Below are 21,857 nucleotides of genomic sequence, written 5' to 3'. Positions count from 1 at the left end.
ATATATCGTTCGGGTTGCACTGTTTTTTCCCAAACACTTCGTAAAACACTAGTTCTCTAAAATTATTAAATCCCCGTTGAAAATCGGAGCTGGATTGAGCTGCATGGTCAAGAAGTTATTCCTTATTTCGAAAACCCAAAATTGAAATCAATAACGGCAATAAAACTTTATTATTTTATAAATTACACAAAACAACTCAACCGAACATGTATAAAACAATTTAAGAAAAGTAAGTAAAGGGGTCACACTGCGAGGTAGGGGGTAGGTTAATTGTGACGTCACATATACGGCGTCGGGTTCAAAATGGGCGCCGTCACGTGATCAAATAATCCTCTCTCGGCTGGATACAATTTTCCGAAATGGAATCTTAAAAGTATCGTAAAAAAAAGTTTGGATATATTTATTTAAAAAGTTTTTCGGTTAAAACGGAACCATTTGCAAATAAACATAAAAAATCTATTCATTACTTTTATAAATGTTAGGTTTTAAACAAAAACAAAAAAAAATTAAACAATTCCTATAAAAAACACCGTGCAGCTGACTGGAAGGTCACTTGGACCCATCGCTGCTTCGGCCGTAACGCGCATGAATTTGTTTCTTCATATATTTTGTGTTTTTTAATTTCAGCGACAACGGAAAATAAACATTACTTACTTACTTACTATAATATTTGGCAGAATTTATCGATTCTTCTTTCGAATTTTTTTTATTGATTTTTTTTTATTTTAAATTTTCTTTCGCATTTTCACCAATTTTTTTTTTCAAAAGCGTTTTTTCGATCACATTTGATTTGGCTCACCTAAAATCCAAGTTTCCTTTACGGAGTCGAACTCGTGCAGTGACGTTGACAATTGACCGACGCGAATCGCGGCTCGACGCGGGCTGTTGGTCACCTGACCTCCGCACAAGGTCACCAATTCGCGAAGTTCGGCCTGAGCAAAAGAAACAAATGGCTTAGTTTCGCAAATTACGGTCAAAAAAATAAACTCGACTCCTGAGTCCCGAGTCCGGCCCTGACTCTACAGCCTGTATTCCGCCAATTTAAATAACTTACTTTAGGCGGATATTCAGCAATCCTCTTATAGAGGTGTCATATTATTCATTGACTCACAGTACATGGTTGGAAACCATGTGCTATTTCGCCTTCACGATTTCCAGTTGGCGGCTATATCAGTTTTAAAATGTGGTACTGCGCATGCGCATGTCGGACTCGGGTAGTTTATGTGGTCTTACTCGAGTCCCGAGTCCGACTTCAGCAAAACAAACCGACTTCTCCGGGTTCGACTCCGCAGCCCTGGTTAAAAGACACGTGCCTCCCGTGAGCCCCGGTTTGGTCACCCCTGCCCTATTATGCATAAAGTCTCTTAAGTTATCTACCTTGGCTGGTTTCGTGTCGTGAGCCACGAACACACGGCCTTCCAGCTGAGCGAAGAGCGGTATCGTCCACGTGGCGGCGCCCTTGGTCGCGCACTCGCGCTGCAGCCTGGTTTCCCTGGCAACGGGAAAGTACCCGACCACCTCGTACTCGACCTCGTCCAGCCAATGGCCGGCCTCAGCTGAGTCAAATATCTGTGAGGAAATAGACTTAAGTCAGTTGTTTTCTAACTTGCGATGAAAAAAAATGGTTCGCCGTATATTTAGGTGGGTTGCCAACTGTAGCATTTAACACATGGTTAGATTTACTGAGATCGGCACAGAACAAGATATTTATGGTTTACAAAAACTGTGGGAATAAGACACAAGTCATGCATAGCAAGAAATAAGTGTGCAGTAGTGATTAGAATGTTAGAGTAATAAATTACCATGATATAGTAAATTTAAATTATCCCGAAAAGCTTTTATTTGTCGGTTGGCTTGCTGTTGTTTTTTGATTTATGAGTCAATTGTGTGTTGTTTTACACAGAGATTTAAGGAAATACTTTTTTTTTCGTGAAAACAGGAGTAAAACAATCTTTTATACTTTAAAAGTCAAAAAAATACTCTAAAAAATAGTTTTCCGACTTACCCACTGTTTGGATACGAGCCAGAGACCGCGCGAAATTGCCCTCAAAACGTTCACGGTCCGTCGAGCAGCGCCGCACACCACGTGACTGGTGCGTTCGTCCTTCACGCTCTGGTGAACACGGAATCTGCCCAATTGCTTGATGGCGCTTTCGGCCAGGGCGCGTTCTCTGCGAAAACATTGAGATAAGTGATAAAACTACGACTATCGTGTATTTTTTCCTCGAGAAATTACTCTTCGGAGTGCATAACGATGAACTGTGCAAAACATTTGTAAATTGTGTCCTTCCATGTGTAAGGTATGTCATTTATCAATGTAAATATGCCGTGACCAGACTATGTTACGCTTTTCCGCAATGGTATTTCTGTGCGAACTTCGATAAATATTCAGATTTAAAAAACATTGACAGAAGTGAGAAAACTTCATGTTAGACGAAAAGGTTGAAGCACTAACGTGTTCGTAATTTGTTAAACCACAGTTTCTTCTAAAAAGTCTGGAAAAAATATTCACAACTAATGTTTTGAAGCGAAAATGTGCTTCAATAATTTACGAAACATACTTCGATTGTTGCTAAAAGAAGCATTTTTGCTTTAACGCCACCAGTTTTTTCAAACAATTTTTTGTTGTTTACTGCTAATATGGTCTATTTCTTTTAATATTGCATGATTTTTACATAAAACATGATTTGTCTGTAGAAGTCTCTTTGCGATAACGATTGTCAACTAACTCATGTTTCATAAAAATAATAGAGCTTATTCGTAAAAACACAAGGTCATTTTCGGATTCAGCGGCGCCAAAACCGCTCAAAACCGGAAAAAGTTTTTTGGGACCAAAATGTGTGTTGACCAGTGTTATTTTTTTCAGGAAAAAACTTTTTTCAGGGATAACCAAGTAAAGAGAAGAACTTAACCCAAGGAAAGGTGGAAAACCGCATTTAAAACATAAATTTGTAAAAAGAAAGGGTCTTGCAAAAGCAAAAAAATAATATACTACGCAAATTCCACCATAACCTATATAAGTCAACAGTTGACAAAATTAAAATTTCTGAGCGTTATAATAAAAAAAAAAAAAAAAAAAAAAAAAAATGCAAAAGTTATTTTTTCTCGAGTTAAGGACTCACTCGCGATGCAAGCTGGTCAGCACAATGACTTCTCTCTTTGCCCTGCTCTTCGCTTTTGGTAACATGGCTGTTGTGAACTCGTCGGTGCTGCGTCGCGGCCGCACCTCGTTAGTCAGATCTGTTGTGACACAACAAAGGCGTAAGTTACGTCACAGCTGGCGCGCGGTTCAAATCATAACAATGTACGAGAGGCCTTACTTGACAAGGGCTGAACGCGCTTTTTGGATGCCGGACGCGATCGACGCTGTTGTGACGTCACTTTGTTGTTGTTATTGGCCGATGACGTCACGTTTTCGCCCGTTGACGAAGACGATGACGTCGCTTTAGAATTTAAAATAACGGTTAGTATAGTAGAAGGACCAAGGAGGTAAATATTCTTTAGAGTTTAGACTTTCCTGTCTTGATCAAAGTCAATCTTAAATTCATTCGAGTTAAGAGACTGACGATTCCTAAATTTTGATGTGTAATATATTTCTCTTATAAATAACTGGAATTTATAAATGACTGACTTTGACCGAGACAGGAAAGTTTAAAGAATAGTGGCGAGGAGATAGCCTCATATAGCACATTCAGTTTGCCGTTGACCAAGAAGGTAGTAAGTTTTTTTATTTCATCTTTTTGCTGTTTTACAAATTTTATCAATGTTTGACAATTTATAATTGAGTAACTTATTTTTTTGGAAAAAGTTTAAGCACTCTAAAATGAAAACACATGTAGGACCAAATGCAACATAGCAATTATAATGTTAAATGTTCACTCAAAGATAAATGCAGCCAAATAAACAGCAAACATATACTTCGCTCTTTCATTTCCAACTGTCGTAACTGTAATGAAACTTAATTCAAACAAAAAAAATATATATACTACTTCAGAGGATGTTTTTATAATCTAACACAACAGAACCATATTTAGAGCAAGATGATACTAACTTCGTTTTTTTTTTTTCTTTTTTTTTAATTAAAAATCTATCTTTTTTTCTGTTGTTAATTAAAAATCACCCAACTAAAAATAAGAAAACAGTTTCTTTTTTAAACCAGCGAATATACTTACTGGATTCACGTGTTCGCTTTTTAATGGACCGTTTCACGTTCTTTTTGGCCACGCTGGATCGGTTTTCCTTCTCGTCATAAGAAGTGCTTAGAGACTTGCTACGGGCTCGAGAACTGGTAGAAAGAAATAAAAAAAAAAGCTTTAACAATGAGAGGTAGAAGCCTTAACAATGAGAGTATTTAGTTGCAAGCCTGTTTCATATAAACTTAAGGTTTGAGACAAACGTTTCATATAAACTTAAGGTTTGAGACAAACGTTTTGTATCCTGTATCCAGCTGACGCGAAAAATGAGAGACATTACAGTTTATAACCTTTTAGGAATTTGTTTATGGCCTTTTAAATATCGCATTTATCCTTCTGTTATTTTTTATTCTTGATTGGCCGAAATGGCTGGGATTTGCAGGTTGTACGCACTTCATACCTAGTATATCTTTGCCTATATTTTATTCGATCATTGACAGTTTTAGCCATATGTAACTAATTAGCGAGTAAAACTAGTTTAGTAGATTTTGTGCCGCTGCGAAAGTTAAAACAACTTTTTAACAAGATTTTTTCAACGGTTTCGGCAAAATGATAATCATTTTTCTAAGATGTATAAACTATAAGGAAATACACAGTTCGCCTACAATGGTACCAGTTTCTAGAAAAACATCAGTCCAGGAAAAATAATTCAAAACAAAGCAAACACATTGCCATAAAGACTTAGTTGCCGTTCAAATTATGTTATGTTTCTTTTTGCTCGTCGATTTTCCTAACCTTGTCTGTTGTTCGTCCTCGCTTGACGCAGACGTTGGCGGTTCAACGATGGGATCGAAATAGCGCGACCCAGCGGTAAATGTTTTCGCCGCCTGGGCGCCGACAGGTGGCAGCACGGAGCTCGAGACGCTGGAATCTCCATCTGAGATGTGATTTATGCATTTGTAAAGTTGACATTTAAAGCATTACAAAGAAATTAATACACCTAAAATTGAAAAACTTTAAGTTTCTTTTAATACAATTTGCAAACAAAACAGTATGAATGTACAACACAATAACAAATAGTTTAAAATCTGCACATAATCTCAATTTAAAGACTTATGGTAAAATGTATGGTTTTTTAAAAGCATCTTAATATATGCAAATTAATTCTAACACATAATCAAACACTTTTAAAGATTTAAAGACTCTTTGGCAACCTTCTAACATTGGTCAACGTTCAGGATATACAAGTTTAAATAAATAGTACTGTTTAAGGCAGTTACGATAGAGTAAGCACATTTCAATGCAATACATTTGTATAAAAATTCTCATATTTATTTAAAAACAGAATAAGCACATTTCAAAGCCTGCCTTGTAACAACTTAAGTCAGTAGTTCCCATGTGGGGCACTGGGGTGCAATTTTTTAATGCTTAAGGCCTAAAGATATTAACTATTGTGTGAGAATCTGATTTTTCTCGATTGGTAAGCCTCCTGGAAATTATTCACGTACGATTATAGTGCCACAATAAATTCAATGATACTTTTGTTGCGTTTATTGTAACATTGCACTAAATAAACACCTTAAAATTCTAGCAGACGTGCCGTAATCTATTTCTTATTTCCAGGGAGGTGCCGTATAGGAGATAAAAGGTTCAGAATCACTTCGATAAAAATATAACAAATAAACGCGCTCTCGGTGTGCGGTGTCTATGGGGTCGGTAAACTACGGGAAAGTCAGGCTTTTACCGCTGGGAGCTTCCAAGTCGATGTGACGAACGACCGACTTCCTGCGCTTTCTGCCACTGGAGGCGGCAATGATCGCAACGGAAGCGTGGATGCTCGACCGTCTGTTGGAACGGCGCGGCGTCTGCAGAGTGGAAAGAAAGAAAGAAAGTTGATGTTTTGCAGGCTCGTTGACTTTAAAAAAAGGGTATAACTGTACAAAAATTTTGGCTCGGCGGGTAAGTTTGCAGACGCCAACATTGGTTACAAGCAGCTGTATACCTACAAAAGCATATCATTACTTTGTGGACAACAAGCATGAGATTTATATCGCATAAATTTCGAAGCCAAATAAGTCGAGTAAATTGACATGATCTGGATAAAGACGTTTAGACACGCACTATTGTATCATTATTATCAGGTAATGTGACTGAAATCTGTTCAAACCTTACTAAGGTGGCACTACTTTCAAGTTTTATTGTCAATTTTACCTTAATCGCACATTATGCACAACCTCGGTCGAACATTACAACGGCTTCGTATTTTGTAGAAAAACATATTTAAACTAGAAAAGATTCAGCCCTGTACCGAGCGATACAATGCAGGCTTGTTTTACTAATGTTAAATAAATTCAAACGTTTTGAAATACGATAACTGTGTAGTTGCAGAAGTATTATGTACAATCCCTTCTCCCTGCAAAAAAAAATTACGCGTCTAGTTAAGACTGTACGATAACTCAGGATTTGTCTAGATCTGAAAAGCATTTTGAAAGACGCGCCCAACATTTTGCGTTGAGCTACACAAGTTAAAGGTTTTGCGTTGAGCCAAACAAGCTAATTTCCTTACTTTGTGTTGACTTGGACTGAGCAGGAAGGAAGCAGGTTTGAGCACGTCTTCGTCGCACAACATTCGACGACGAGCTGAAACCATATTAAAGGCGATAATGATTATAATTTTTACCATTTAACGTGACTTCAAAATTACGCAGAACCAACCACTGCTACTAAAATTATGTTTCAATTCATGGGCGAATCCAGGTTGCTTATATATTTTCTCAGAGCGTATAGATTTAACTACAAGGCAAAATGTGAATTTTGCAACGTTTCCGAACCACAGCATCTTGCCTTTACGGAAATTTCACCTACGGGTCAATATACTTAAAAGATTGACTACCTCAAAGGTAAGGCAAAGCAAGCAAAACTTCAAGTGTTGAACAAACATAATCCTAATCAGTTAAGTTGTCTTCTATATAGCAGACCAGGGGTCACCATTATTCATACGTGTTGGTTATTTCGACGAGTTTAGAAGGATATTACTTATACTAAGTCATTACTGTTAACAGACTAGGAATATTGTTGCTCTATAGATCTTATTTTGTGTGTTCCTCAACAGTTTTACAGTAAAATCATCACAATTTATTTTTGATAGCTCGGCAAGCAAGAAAACCCTATTTACATATGAATAGTACTTACGTTTATTTTTTGAAGCGTTCGTTTTCGTTTCTGCCGAAATATCTGGTTCGGCCACAACGACGGGTTGCTGCTCCTCCTCAGCCACGAGGTCATCAACGGTGACGTCACTGTCCTGCGAGCTGGCTATGACGTCAGTTGACTGGCGCTTGTCACTGTCGTCCAGCCTCAAGTTAAAGGAGCTCGTTGTCGACGAAGATTCGTGTTGGAGACCGGAACCACTCAGGCGTAGCCGAATCGACGACTCTGATTGGTCGAGCGCGCTCGAGCAGCCGCTTAAGCGTAAACGGATTGACGAGGATTGGTCATGGTCGAGCGAGCTGCGAGGGAAAATATAGTTAAACGGTAAGATAAAGGCGGAGGTTTTTACTTGCAGGAAATCGGTTGGCAGTGTTGACTAAATGTATTTAAAAATGACAAGCTTTTAGCACAAACGTGCTGTGCTCAGGATAAAGAGGTAGTAAAACGTCTGACCAGTAGATTTTACGTCAACTTTTCGTTTTACTAATAAGCAAGTTAGGAACCTATAAAAAGTACTTGATATTTAATAAATTTGAAATAAAAATAATGGTATTTATCTATTACTGTGTCGTGAAGTAAGGATGGTTAGGTTTTTATTGTATTTATAGGATGTACAAAGTAGCCAAATTTGTTTTACTATTTTATTAGTGTGCCACAAGTTGGAAAAGTTTGAGAACCACTGATTTACACTACATAAAAATCATGACATAGAAAACAACTAACCTTCTCACTGAAGAATTCCGGTTAACAATCTGTGCATCTAAACCAAAAACAAAAAACACACCTATGAGCATTTAAAGAGCAAACTTGATACAAGTTTCCTTTTTAGAAAAACCTTTATACCAGCATTCCAAACAAACGTTGGTTTGACAAAGTCTACACACTGGATAAAAATTTTAGGTTACATTAAATATTTCCAATTCTAACTTTGCTGTTGGTTTAAAGTTTAATCATAGTCGAAGACAAAAGCGTACAAGAAAAAAAATCTTGTCTTACAAAAAATGAAAAATATCATTACGCACAACGAAGTCAAAAACCACTGCGAATTTTATTTTAGCGTATTTACGTGTCGTCGCCGCATTTACCGTGGTTGATGCAAGTGAGATCCATGTCCGACTTTTGAGATCCCGAAGTAGCGGTGGGCACAGCAGGGTCGGGTCTGGGATCATTGTTCGGGTTTTCTGTGAATAACGAGCGTCGTTATTTTAAAATTTTCAGTTAGTGACAAACATTTCAATGGTAAACGCACCTTCGTTGTCTGAAAAGGACAAGCACTTTGTTGGCGAGACGGCAGTCAGATCCATGGAGACCGCCTCTGCGAACAAAAATGACATTTTAAGAAATTATGCCGACGACGGGTGTTTGGTGTCTACTGTCTCATGATATCGAGTTAAACTCATGATGACCGAGAATATTGGCTATGAGCCAATACCTGATACAAAGTGCTAGAATTGGCACTAGCCCAACGCTTGGGTTGTAGTGGTGCAGATTCGATGCCAAATCGATTTGTGCATTTTATAGATCCCACACAACGGTTTCTAATACTAGGTAAGTTTTGAAAATAGCAAATGAACAAATGAAATGAGGTAAATCAAACTTCCTATTCTCTTAAAAAAGCACCATTTGTCGTAATAACCTGAAAAGATGTAACTTAAAAAGTTTAAATTTTAGCAATTATTCGTTCATCCTTATGACATCGTTCTGTATCGCATCAGACAGCAGTTCTTTTTCGCAAAAAAGTCCGGTAACGGTAGCGCAATGAAATTAAAAGTATCAGGCATCTCTATATTTTATTTAACACCTAAAAAGCCAATCGTTGATTCACCGAAACCAAAAATACGCCCTAACCCAAGCAGTATACACATTGAGACGAAACGTGGTGGGATTGTAGACCAGCGGCTGATTATACATTGATTTGGTTTTGGTTGTTGGGGTGGGGTGGTGGATTATTAAGTGTAATTCCCGAGTTTTGTATATTTTCGCGATTTATATTCTAATATGTATTCCTTGATTAGCCGGATAAATAGCCTAAGTTAAGTGCACTTTAGCTATTTGCCCGCTCTTCCTGGTCGGCAAACAAGCGGAAAGTAATACAACTCTAGTCGGCCTAAAAAGGTTAAGAAGCTTCTGGAGTAACCTCAAGAATCACAACTAACCAGTTCTGCTATGACACCACTTTGTATCGGGTGAGACAGCAGTTCTTTTTCCCAAAAACGTCGGGTAACGGTGGCGCAATGAAATATAAAGTATTGGGCATCTCTACATGTAAGTTGGCTTAAAGTCGGAGGTACGACAAGAAAGCAAGAAATATCTAGCTAGAGGCATAAAAAAGGTTAAGAAACTACTGGTTTAACCTAAAAAACAAATCTCGCTCTTGTTACGGCTCCAAGGCTTTCGGGGAAACTTCTTGAGTAAAAAGAAAGGCGCCGAAAAAGCGAGCCTAGAACTTGCTAGTTGGGCGGCACTGATTGATTTACGCCCTCTGTGCTTTTGCAGAAAAAAGGGAAGCTTTCAGTTGGAAATTTCATCAAAAATTCATATTAAGCTAACGCTCACCAGTTCTCCTGCTCAGGGTCGTTTCGTTGTGATCTTCTGCAACATCCAGGATGATTTGCGATTGGGAGTGGGAAGAGGAACATGGCGAAGAGGGAGGAGAGAAGATCGGCTTTCCCTCCTTCATCCGCTGGATCTTCTTGGCGATGTTGGCGTCCGGAGTTTCAGCGATGAAGTTGGGGTGGACAAACACGGGCTGAAGGTTGTGGTTACATTAATGTAGTGTCATCCTTTTATGGCTAGCGGCACACTTCAGAAATAATAAATAGATTGCAGCACCCCTATGTGATTTTTCATTAGGCAGTTCGCTAGAATGTCACCATAAACGGAACTGGAACAACATTCATCCAACTCTACACAACGTAGGAAGTTATAATTGGATTTATTCCACTTTAATCTTACACAAAAAGTTCTGAGAGTTGAGCAAAATCAGATCCCTAAAGATTCCCAAATATGTCGAGGCACTCTTAAATGAGCATTAGAAATGTCACTCTAGGGTGCGGCGGCACCCCGGTTAAGAAACACTGCATTAATGGGTTAAGCCTATTCAACGCCATTTATGGAATTTCTGTAAATTACCGTATTTGTCTAATGCTAAATAGAGGGATCAGGTGGCACAATGTAAAGACCAAAAGTGGACTTTGGCCTGATAAAGCACGGTTGTGCGAAAGCTTGTCGAGAATGCAATACAATTTCTCTTTACATAGTGCCACCTGATATAAAGGAAAAATACCAACTGTTGCTAACTGCCACTTGCTACATTGACCAACAACAAAATGAATAACTCTTAGTTTGATACATGAACATTGTCGCGGCTTGAAAAAATCACCTGTCTTTTTTTTCAAGTTTACTGGACTTATTAAAAGGTCACGAGGCATGGACCCTTTATCAAGAAACCTTGGCCCTTAAACAAGAAATGCTGCTCGGAAAAAAACGTCTCCATATAAAATGAATATGCATTTAGTTTATTCCTTTTGGTGGTGAACCAACATTCTTACCTACCTTTATTAATGTTCAAACCATGTATGAACCTTAGGAGGGTTCTTAATTAAAAAGCTTTTCTAAGACCAGTCTAACAATTTTGAACTGATTACGTATGCTGGTAACAATGTAACATCTTTCTTGGTGAATAAGATGCCGGATAGAAATACACAAAAGTTACATGACGTGTTTAGCGCCCTTGGTCAAGCTTAGTCTTTTTTTAGTAAGCACAATTGCAAAAGCGATAACAAAGCATTGCTGTGGTATTACACAATAAACTATTACAAACAAACTTGTACGAAAATAACAGCAGGAAATTAAATCTTTTTAAAGTCAGTAACCAATAACCATATACGGTAACCAATGTATGTGTATAAGATTGTAAACTTACTGATACTGGGACATAGGGTGTATCTGGTGCAAGCAGAATCTTTTCCCAATCCACATTTCCTGCAAAAAACAGAAAATTAAAACTTTAAATACGTAACATAAGGTTTTTCACCCATGTGGGTCACGTTTGAGAGTAGTTTTACACTAACTTATTTTTTTTTACAAAAGTAATGGCAATCCACCGCTTGAAAAGTATGAGAAGGGATGCCCCAGGCCTAAAACAAAAGGAACCAACATAAAAAAAAACTTAACCACAAGCAACTTAGAGTCCTAGAAGCTTTTATACTGTTAAAAAAAGGACAAAACAAACATGCTGTTTTAAAATTCACTTGACAATACAGTGCGGGTTGACCTCTAACCTCTCTTTGTGCTTCCCGAGAGAAGAGGCGACAGGAACTGGACTCGCTTGGCATACAACCTTTCTTCCCTTTGCTTCTTCCTCTTCTCTTTCTTCCGAAGCCATTCCTCCTCCTCTTCAGGATAGACCGGTTGCTGCTCCTTAAATTTCTGGAGGCCGGGTAATAAAGTAGTTAGATAATGGCCTGGTAAACTTTTTAGGATGTGGTCCATTTTGTTTTTAATCTGTTAAGCGGGCCCAATGAATTCTAAATCGCAAATCCTGTAACGTTGCAAGTTTGACATTTCAGTTTTCTGATTGACTTATTACGAAAAAACTATTTTTTGGTATACAAGGAACATAAATAAAGTGTGCTGTTACGACAAAATTTAACCAAGAGAACCAGTATCCCCTGCTCCTTACTAAGCTGAATACTACAAAAAAATGCTGACATAATATTATTATTCTATTGGAATCAATATATTTGTTTGGTTAGCATTGATTCATTTCATACTCACCTTTGGAGGCTTATAGTTGGAAACATCAATGAGAAAATTAGTTTCATCCACTTTACTTTGTGTTACCCGGCACCTACCATATCAACAAAAATATAATTATGCCTTCAATAATATTTTAGTTTCAAGAACACTTTTAAGTATCAATAATTCTGCAGTTTTATAAAACACAAAAAAAAATTAGTCCTATGCCTAATTACCATGTTTTCGTCACACCCTGAAAAAACAGTTTTTCTTTCTGACAACCTTCATTTTAATGGAGATTAATTTACAATATATAGCAGAAAATATCTGTTAGACTCCAACTGTGTTAAAAATCTCAAGTAACCAAGTACTGACCTCTCTACCCATATACAGCTGACAATTTTAATTCCTCGTTTCACAGCTTTTTCAGCATACGACTTGTGGCCACTTTTAAACACCATGTGAGTGATTGGGTCAAACTTGGTGAACTTTGTGGTAACCTAAAATGCACAATTCTGTTTAGAATTTACTTTGAAAATAGTATGAAAAACATGAAACTCCAAACAATTATTTTTAGTATTACAAACTTTTGCAGCGAAGGTATCACTATTTCTAATATGCTGTGCAGCAATAACATCACATCAAAAATCCATATGTTATTTATGTAATAGTGCCAAGGATAACTTCCTAAAATGTACAGTACTGCACTTACAATGTTCCATATTTTAACTGAGGAGTCACTGAACTTTTTGCATAAAGGGCCGGGTTAAGATCTGTCAGGATTGGTGGTCGCGGATACGATTTAAAATTTTGTGTTGACCTTATTTGATTTATTATTATGGAACAAAGTGAACTTAATAATATTTACCAAAACATATAGTAAATTTTATGAAATTGTGGGTTAGTTTGAAATTTCACCAAAATTTTCCTAGTGTTTGCATCTGACAAACATTCCTGTTAATAACAACCCTAATTTGGAAAATGTCCTGTGGGCTGATAATAATAAACCTGTCGGCTGATTTGGCCAGTGGGCCATAGTTTGGTGACCCCTGGTCAATAAAATATATATAGATATATTTTTTGTTATGATTCGAAAATATTTTTCAGATAATTCTGCAAAACAAACAACAACAAACAACTCACTGTAGCACCCATTCGGTCCAAAATCCTTGCATAGAGAGAAGAGGAGTTGTCGGTGCCATCATGCGACCAAACATCACAAAATATTACGCAATCCGACAGAATGTGCGATATCGGGATGCTCTGTATAAAAGGGCTCGGCGACTCACATCTAAAGCGATGAGCCAGTGGCGTGAGCATTGGAGATTGTGCTGGTGTGCTTTGACTGAACAGCATAAAAAATTTCAGTGATGGTTTAAGTAAGGAATGTTCTTGGATTTTAGTGTTTTTTTAAATTAAAAAATTTAATTAGAGTGCTGGTTGAACAAAAAAGAAGAAGTCCTTTAAAAACATTGAAGAACAATTACCTGCAAAGGGCTATGGCAAATCTGCTCCAAATAATAAACAACAAAAAATATTATGCAGGGTGTGAAATGTAATATGTACTTTTTAGCTTAGCTACCTAAATTAAGATGGATTGGAATAAACAGTTATTGGTTTACTACTTATTCCTTAACTGTTCCCTTGTCATTAGATAATAACACTATATTACCACAAATAAAAAAGCATTTAGTTAATGTTTTTAATTTACCAAGATACCACTTCTCAATTAGCAAATTGCATATTTAATATTTTTTTTAAATAAGTTCAATTGTGGTGTGTTAACAACCTCAGGTGTGCAAAAAACAAGATTGCACCCCTGTACTATAACCTTTAATAAACTTTATTAATGTGCATTGTTTTTCATAAGGATTCAACGTGATGACTCTTATAAACTAGTGACAAGGAACGTGTCAGAGCCCATAGGCAGCTATCAGCTCTCATGGCTATAACAGACCCTCACCAATACAGCTATTAATTGTTAAAGCACACCTAAAAATATGGCACTGCACACACAAGATCTCTATGAAATTTGCATGGAATGCAGACTGGTCACTACTGAGCTTTAATTTAATATAATATATGATAGTTAAACTACAAACCATTTTATACCATTACACAATATTTTTTGAGAACCATTCATACTTGGAACGTTGACCAGACTTTTCAGTTAGATGACCTTTGAACTTTTTCATCTTTGCGTTGACGGGAGTTGCTACAGGAGTTGAAGTTTTAGATCCACTCTCCATGATGGAAAAGCTTGTTTGGAATATTTACAATTTATAAACAGAAAACATAGAAATATTCAGTTTGTCGGCCCTACTGTGTTAATTCTGAAAAAACAATATTAGGTTGAATCTAAAAACGTACATGGGCTTTTGTTTAAAAGATTTTGGGGCGATGGTGTATAATTCTACTGCATTTAATTTACCACTAACGAAACAAGCTGTGAAAGTTAAAATTGTAAGGAAGGCATAAATATATAAGAATGAATAAATATAATAATAATACTTGACCCACCCAAACCTGACTGCATTCCATAAATTGTGGCAGCCAAAGATTTACGCCAAATGTTTTTTCGGCTGAAATCTTACGCCAAAATAGGACGATATATACGCCAAAAAACGACTATTTTTTGGGTAAATGCGCTTGTCCGGCCATATTTCACGCCAAATGACGTCACTGGCGTGATTTTGGCAAGCATTCCACGCCAAAGATCTCTGGCGGGAAGGCACTGGAATGCAATCAAACCCTAACGCTAACTCGCACTCAATTAACCCAGAAAATGTTAGCAAAATAACCCTGGACGAAAATGTGGTAGGACCAGCACTATTATTTTTCTTTACCAGAACATACTGCGACGTACGGTGAAAAACAGTTTCTACAACAAAAAGTGGCAAAACTTTACCAGAAGAAGTATATAAACGTTAATCTTGTTGCAACTTGCAAGACAATTAGGGGATTTTTTTGTTTTTCGCGCCTTTTGTTGTAGGTTGCACAATGCACATAGAATAGTTATGCGAGAATTGCAATTTCGGCCATTCTGATTATGACTTAAAAGTGGGTTTTAAAAAGCGATTAGGTTGTATATCTAAGGTTGTAAGATGCGCAAAAAGACAAACAAGCAATACGTACTACTTTGGTTAAGTGATAGTAAAAGCTACTGGAAACCGAAAATTTGCCTGATTGCAAAAAAAACGTTTGTTTTAGCTTTTTAATTGACATCCAAAAGCCATTAATGTAAAAGAATAAATAGAATATTATATTTTTACTACATGTAGACCTCTTGCTCAGTTTATAATGCGCATTGGTGTTTGTTTATTTTTATTCCATGGCCCAGGGTTGGGGTGATACGCTTTGCAGGTTAGTTGAATATCCAGACGTGCTGGTAAGACCTAATGATTCCAAGAGCGTTAAGAACATTTTAAAAGCCATACATCCATAAAAGGGAATTGTATAATTCGTCTTTAATCAAAAAAGGTATAAATGTGTAAAAAATGCTACCGATAGATGGCGATAAAAAGTAAACCAATATTGTATTTCATTTATGCTATTTAAATCAATACTTACATAATTATGGAGCCATCGCAGTAAAAGGAACAGGCCTTTACATAACCTAACACGGACATATGTGAAATCTTTAAAAATTGCCGTCTGTTAATTTTTTTAGATTATATTAAAAATGGGTATAGCACTCTACAAGATTTTTACGGATTATGTGAACTTTTTAACGAACTACTTTCTACATTCACCTTTTGTTGAATTTTAGTTCTGTTTAAGTGTTCATACCTATTAAATGATGGTTTATTTGAAGACAAAAACAACAAAATTGTTTTATGAAAGCTGCTTTTTGTTACAAAGATGCAGCCTAGTGTTACACTAAGGGTATATATTTAAAAATAAATCAAAAGTCAGCTTTCATCAAACTACATGTACGAATTAAAACAACCGATTGCCATTTTAATTAACTACAAAGGTCATTATTGCCAACAAAAAAATCTTACCGAGATGCATCAAACATTCAGATTTGACTTTAAATTTAAATACATTCAAGAAGATGGCGTGTCGGTCAGGTAAAAACGAGACATGGATTGTTGGAAAATAACACTTGTTTACATATAACCGCTTTTACCGGAACGCTGATCCGGCTTACTCTATACAACTGCAGTAACCTGATACCTTATCAATTGTCAACCGTTTGTATTATTTAAAATTTGGCAAAGCATATCCAGTATGGCCAAGATATCCTATTCCCAAGTTACCAATGTTTGTTTAATGTCGATTATTTTTTAGCACGAAGTCAAACTAGTGATTTTAAAACCTTAAAATATAAAATAATGACTAATCCTGTCATGTTTCTTTACCTATTCTATTTTTACTGCTCAAAAATAATCTTACTAGTAGTAAATAGGTTAACAAAATGTTGATTGTTTGAATTACACAGTATTGTTGGCATATGTATAATTTTTCTGATTATTCACTCTATTTATTTTGACTAAGAACGTTAAAATATAAAAATCTTCATTACTCTGCAAGACATTGATTGAGCAAGTCTGTTTACAATCGTTTGTTTATTAAGTACTGGTGCTATACGGTAATCGTGACATCGCAATACAACAATAGGCGTTTTGAGCCGAGTTTAGATTGACAACACAGATAAAAAAAAATTCAATTCAGCAGATTTTACCTGATGTCAAAGTGAAAAACATCCCACCTCTTTCTCTTACCTACTCCCTTTCACTTTTATTCTCTCGCTGGGTTTCACTATTTTCTTCCTTTTTCTCTTTTTGTCTCTCTCGCACTTGGGCAGAGCTCAGATCGAGTGTGGTGCAATTGATTGCTTATCCCATAGCTGACCTTTATGACGACGCTTTTTGCTGCGTTGACATTTGCGATAGCTGGATAACCTCGTTAGATCGAATTATGCAAAACAAGTCGATCCTGTAACGTCAGTATTTTTTAGCTACGTTGTAATATTTGTACATAATATTACTTAGAATTGTGGCTGTGATGATTTAATTGTGAAAGGTTAGATCCGAGTTAAAATGGAACACGTATCATGGTTTTAAATATAAACCCAAGGTTTACGGCGAAGACACATGGATATAATTATAGGGATTGAAAGATAAATCAGTGTACAATGACAATAAACACTTGAACCGTTATATATTCAAACATTGTTTCGCGAACACGAAATGACTCATTTTTTCTGAATTTGTTCTATTAATAAATGAGCTTTATATGCTGATATATTTATTTGAGAAATAAACAACCGTTTGACAAAAATCAGGTTGTTTCATATATATAAAATCGTTACAAATTAGGGGTATTTTACTAAGGGTACTTTAGTTTTGACACAAACTTCTATTGTGACAAAGAACATTTGCTGAGCTATTTACACAGCCAATTTAAAACCATTAATCGTACACATTTCGGCCAACATTAGCCAAGTGTAACTCTATTTTTAAATCCCCATTTTTTCACTAAAAAAGAAAGGAAAAATATATTTAGCGCGGCAAACCTACAATGTTGGCAAAATCGCCATTGGAGCCACTTATGGCATTGAGGAGACGGATAATAGCACAAAAGCGTGTTCGAAAACGGGAGTGTTTTAAGTGACCTTTTAATTGGCTCTATAAATGTGTGTACAATCTTCGAAAACGTGTTTTGGCGAGTCCTTACAACACGGCGGTCGTCGATTTTGATGCTCGTGATCTAGTTACACGAAAATCGGACACGAATACTTTATATAATACCCTACTGCTGGACTTTTAACACGTAACAATAAATGTAGTTAAAAAGTATCGTGAAGTGAAAAAAATGCTATTGTTGGGCTCTCCTGAAATTATTTCTATTGACAACTTTCAGTCGAAAATTGCAAATTTATGCGAAAATAAAATTGTTTTATTGTTTAAACTAAAAATCTTACTGTATGCCTCAGCTGGACTGTTAAATTTTGTTAGGTATTTTTTGGGTTTATCTGTGTCAACATTTTCTATTAGGAGCATGTCACCCTTCCAAGTGTAGTTTTATGATTCCTTAATAAAACGCAATTTCGATCTTTGACTACGTTTTAAGCCTGTTTAAGTGATGCCGTTCGCCAAAGTATTACAAACGCCTCTGGCATTAAATTATTCTTAAATAAAACGATTAAAAAAAACGAACGATATTGCTCTTGTATTCTATTTCCTGCCCCTGATTGCTAAACAACCAAAATATGTATGAAATCCAACGAAGAATGCTTTAAAAAGCGGGTAAGTATTTTTTTCAAGATCTTTGAAATAAAATGGGAACTTGTAACAACAAAAATCCCATCAGCTAATTGATCGATGTCACCTTGTGATTGTAAAGTTTTTATCACAAAATAAAGAAATCCAGTGCCGTTTATAATAAATCGTCTTTAAAACAGCAATGTTTTGCTAAAAATAAAAACGCACTTATGTGCACCTGTTGGAATAGAGACACTGGCTTATATTGAGCAAAAATTACTCTTTTAAGACAATATTGAATTCTTAACTAATTTTTTGGAGTCTTATCATGGTTGGAGGTTGTAATAAGTCGTAATAAGAATATCAAAGCCCAGCATACAGAAGTAGGTATCATTTTGAACGTTTCTAATAACTCTTTATTCGTCAATGAAAATGGAAAAATAGTTATTCAAAACGTTCAAAATGATACCTACCTCTATATGGGCTTTGATATTCTTTATACGTCCAACTAACTTTTATTTGGAAAAAAATAAATTTTGAAACAAAACTGCGGCCTTGTAGCTTAGCAGAGCGCAATTAACAGCAAAGCACATGTTTGTATACTTTCGGCTACTTTGTGTTTTAATCAAAGTCAGTGAGTTTATCAAGTAAAGAGGTTTTACTTCAGTTGGTGCACTGAATATGCGATAATGGAAATCACCTCGACCCTTCTAAGATAAATTTCGACCTTAATTCCTGGTCAGTAACAGCAGAATACTCTAGCAAAGCTATAGCAATACAGGTCAGACACAATTAAAAGAATACAGCACAATGACAAGCCAAAATACTGTGTTATTGCCCAATAGGAGACGATGTGATACACAAATACTCGTGTATCGGCCCGTGGTTGAATACAAGATAAGCGCTTAAATGAGCTTGTATGCCATTACAAGCGTTGCTTTATTGGCCGGCGCGGTTTATTTGTCCGTCAGAATCGCTCAATAACAGCGCGGGCGGATTGCTGACGTCACGAATTCTTCCTATCATGTGATTGAATTTCGCGAGTCGTGCTTGTAATGCTGCGCGTAGGTTGTTTCGGCTTCGAGTGAGTGAAAGTAAAAAACATTTATGGAATGTTTTTTTTTTCTGCAAAACTTTTTGCCAAGCTTTAAAAAAAAGTATTCGTTAAAGTCACAAGAAACTTGTTTGCATTCTACCAGCTTTGCGTAACATAGTTATAACCTATAAGAAATAATAATTCAACATTTGTGAACATATAAAGTAATTTAAAATCGACCATAAGTAACGTTTTTGGAAATGTATAGAAATACGGTCGTTTTTACTTATTTATTTAGTTTACTATCAGAACCAATCGAAATATTAAAAATATTTAACACAATATTAAGCACATTCGGAAAAGGTTATAATTAAAAATAGCTCGGGTTTACAAAATAAAATTTAAAAATCAAAAATAACCTTAAAAAAGTTACACATTTATATATTGAGCTATGAATTAAAAATTAAAATATAACTTATGACAATAATTAAAACAATAAATAATTTAACCAATCAACACATTTAAAACTGTATAGGTATGGGATTTCTCAATCTTATTTTTTTTTAAGTCAAACCACAATCAAAAAGGTTCAAAAGAACAACATGACAATATTTTAGCTTTAATTTTTAGTGTTGCTAATTATTATTTCCAAGTTGCTTCATTAGTGTTCAATATTCTAATTTTGTTTCAACTAATTTTTAATTAGCTTATTAAGACCGGGTGAAATAACCCCTGCCTTCAGACAACGTGATAAACATGAACAGACAGTCTCAAGAAAAGTCGTTCTATGCCTTGGTGCTTAGACGATAATTAAAGTAGTTTTTTGCCATGATAAGCAATTCTATGCTGCGATCGCCTGACAAGATATTCTGCCAAAAGTTTTGAGCACGGAATATAATATTTTATAGGTAAAACCATTTACGACTCTTTGCCGTGTTTAACATGATCTATAATATGTTCAAAAGTTGTCTTGTTTATTTTACCTTAAGAGTAAATATGTTGCTATCAGAATGGATGGCAGTCCTTTTTACCAAGTGGTTGACACTTTTGCCTTTATACATTTTAAAAGGAAACTTTCTGCTAACCTACAAAAGGGTAAAACAAAAAGAATGATTGAAAATAATGTGGCAGACACTTATCAATTGTAGATACCCTTCACGTTTGCCAACCACTTAGTACTTGATAAAGTGCCTTTGTTTGGTCAAGGTTTTATAAAACAAAGTTTAGAAGTAGACGCTTTGGCTGAAATGCGTGAACAGACATATATGTTCAATTGGTAAGACACAACATAACTTATATAAAGCCCTTTGTGTAAAAGCAAAAAATAGCTGTTTTGCATAAGTGCCAAACGCCTTGCTTGGCTAGTATAAAAGCTTAACGACCCGTAGCTGTAAAATACTTATCAATCAGAGTTATATTAATAGCCACTCCCTCGGTAGTTATCAACCCATAAACGTTTGACGTGACATTTAGCCGCGTTGCTGTGCTTTTATTATTAAAATTAAAAATTTAATATATAGGCGAAGTAGTTTTTGTTTATTACAAACCAAATGTACCAAAAATCGTTTCAATTAATTAAAAAAACATTGGTTGAGATTGGCTTGTATGAAACCAAAGCACTACAGAACTAACTGCTTTTTCAATGCTTGACGTCAGAGGATGTTACGTGGGTCGCAATATTTAATTTATTCAATACAAGCAAAATAAGGCTAAAACGTACAGTGATAGCCACTGTTGCAATAGAACGGAAAAGAGTTAACACCAGGTTAATTGAATTTTGTGTTATTTTTTAAATTAAAAACATTTCTGGCAGTTTAATTTACCAAGCATTTTAGGGTAAACATATTGAAAATGCCATTGACGCACAAATCATATTAAAAGCAGCTTATATTATTCTTAGCTTTACTCTTTTATTAGGTGTTGCAAATATAAATAAGTCTATTTCAACCTTTCAAAATTAAAAAAAAAATATTTAAAATCTTTATGCTATTAAGTATATATTGCCAGAAAGCAATTTTATTTGGTAAAGACGAATGGATAAATGAAACACACATAACAGTTGATATTTGGCAAGTAATTGTGACAGGCTTCTGGGTTAACCATTAAACCAGGTGATAATAAAATGGAAATTGGAGTGTACTCACATCGGAAGACTTAAAATAAAGAATTTATCTTTACTTTTAACCAATGCTAGCTTTAAAGGCGATTTCTATATTTACTGTACATTCTTTTTAATTGAAATTTATAGATCTTATTAAAATGACGGAAGGTGAACGAATATATACTTGTCGAAATACTTGTCGAAATACTTGTCGTCACATACAAAGGCGTTAAGGCTACATTTAAGGTGAACATTGGCGAAATTAAGGTTACCACTCCAATTCCGATTCATACAGCAAAAAATAAAAATAAAAATTCAAGGCTAAAAAGTTAAAAAATGAACAAGTTTTATGGCAAAACTAAGCAGGAGTTTTCGCATCATCCCGTGCAAATTATAGACAATCTTTACCGAGTCGTTAAATCAGTTGG

At 35.7% G+C, this 21,857-nt stretch overlaps 1 protein-coding gene across 1 annotated transcript; it reads right to left on the bottom strand.

Annotated features, from left to right (window-relative positions):
* Positions 1–313: 313 nt before the first annotated feature.
* Positions 314–14,332, bottom strand: LOC146157363 (microcephalin-like). The gene is made up of 21 exons (XM_083388187.1): positions 14,229–14,332; positions 13,227–13,428; positions 12,459–12,583; positions 12,123–12,195; positions 11,627–11,774; positions 11,269–11,327; positions 9,900–10,092; positions 8,593–8,658; positions 8,429–8,524; positions 8,067–8,103; positions 7,326–7,642; positions 6,700–6,773; positions 5,878–5,998; positions 4,929–5,070; positions 4,173–4,285; positions 3,321–3,443; positions 3,123–3,240; positions 2,006–2,171; positions 1,378–1,569; positions 800–932; positions 314–366 (listed from the first exon to the last, which is right to left on the bottom strand). Exons 1-21 carry the CDS (start codon positions 14,330–14,332, stop codon positions 314–316), a joined length of 2,655 nt encoding a protein of 884 aa, XP_083244313.1.
* Between the last annotated feature and the right edge of the window lie 7,525 nt (positions 14,333–21,857).

Source organism: Ascidiella aspersa, chromosome 4, assembly GCF_963924565.1.
Source record: "Ascidiella aspersa chromosome 4, kaAscAspe10.2, whole genome shotgun sequence".
Lineage (NCBI taxonomy): Eukaryota > Metazoa > Chordata > Ascidiacea > Phlebobranchia > Ascidiidae > Ascidiella > Ascidiella aspersa.
Note: the sequence above shows the minus strand (reverse complement) of the source record. Positions and strands in the feature narration are given on the sequence as shown.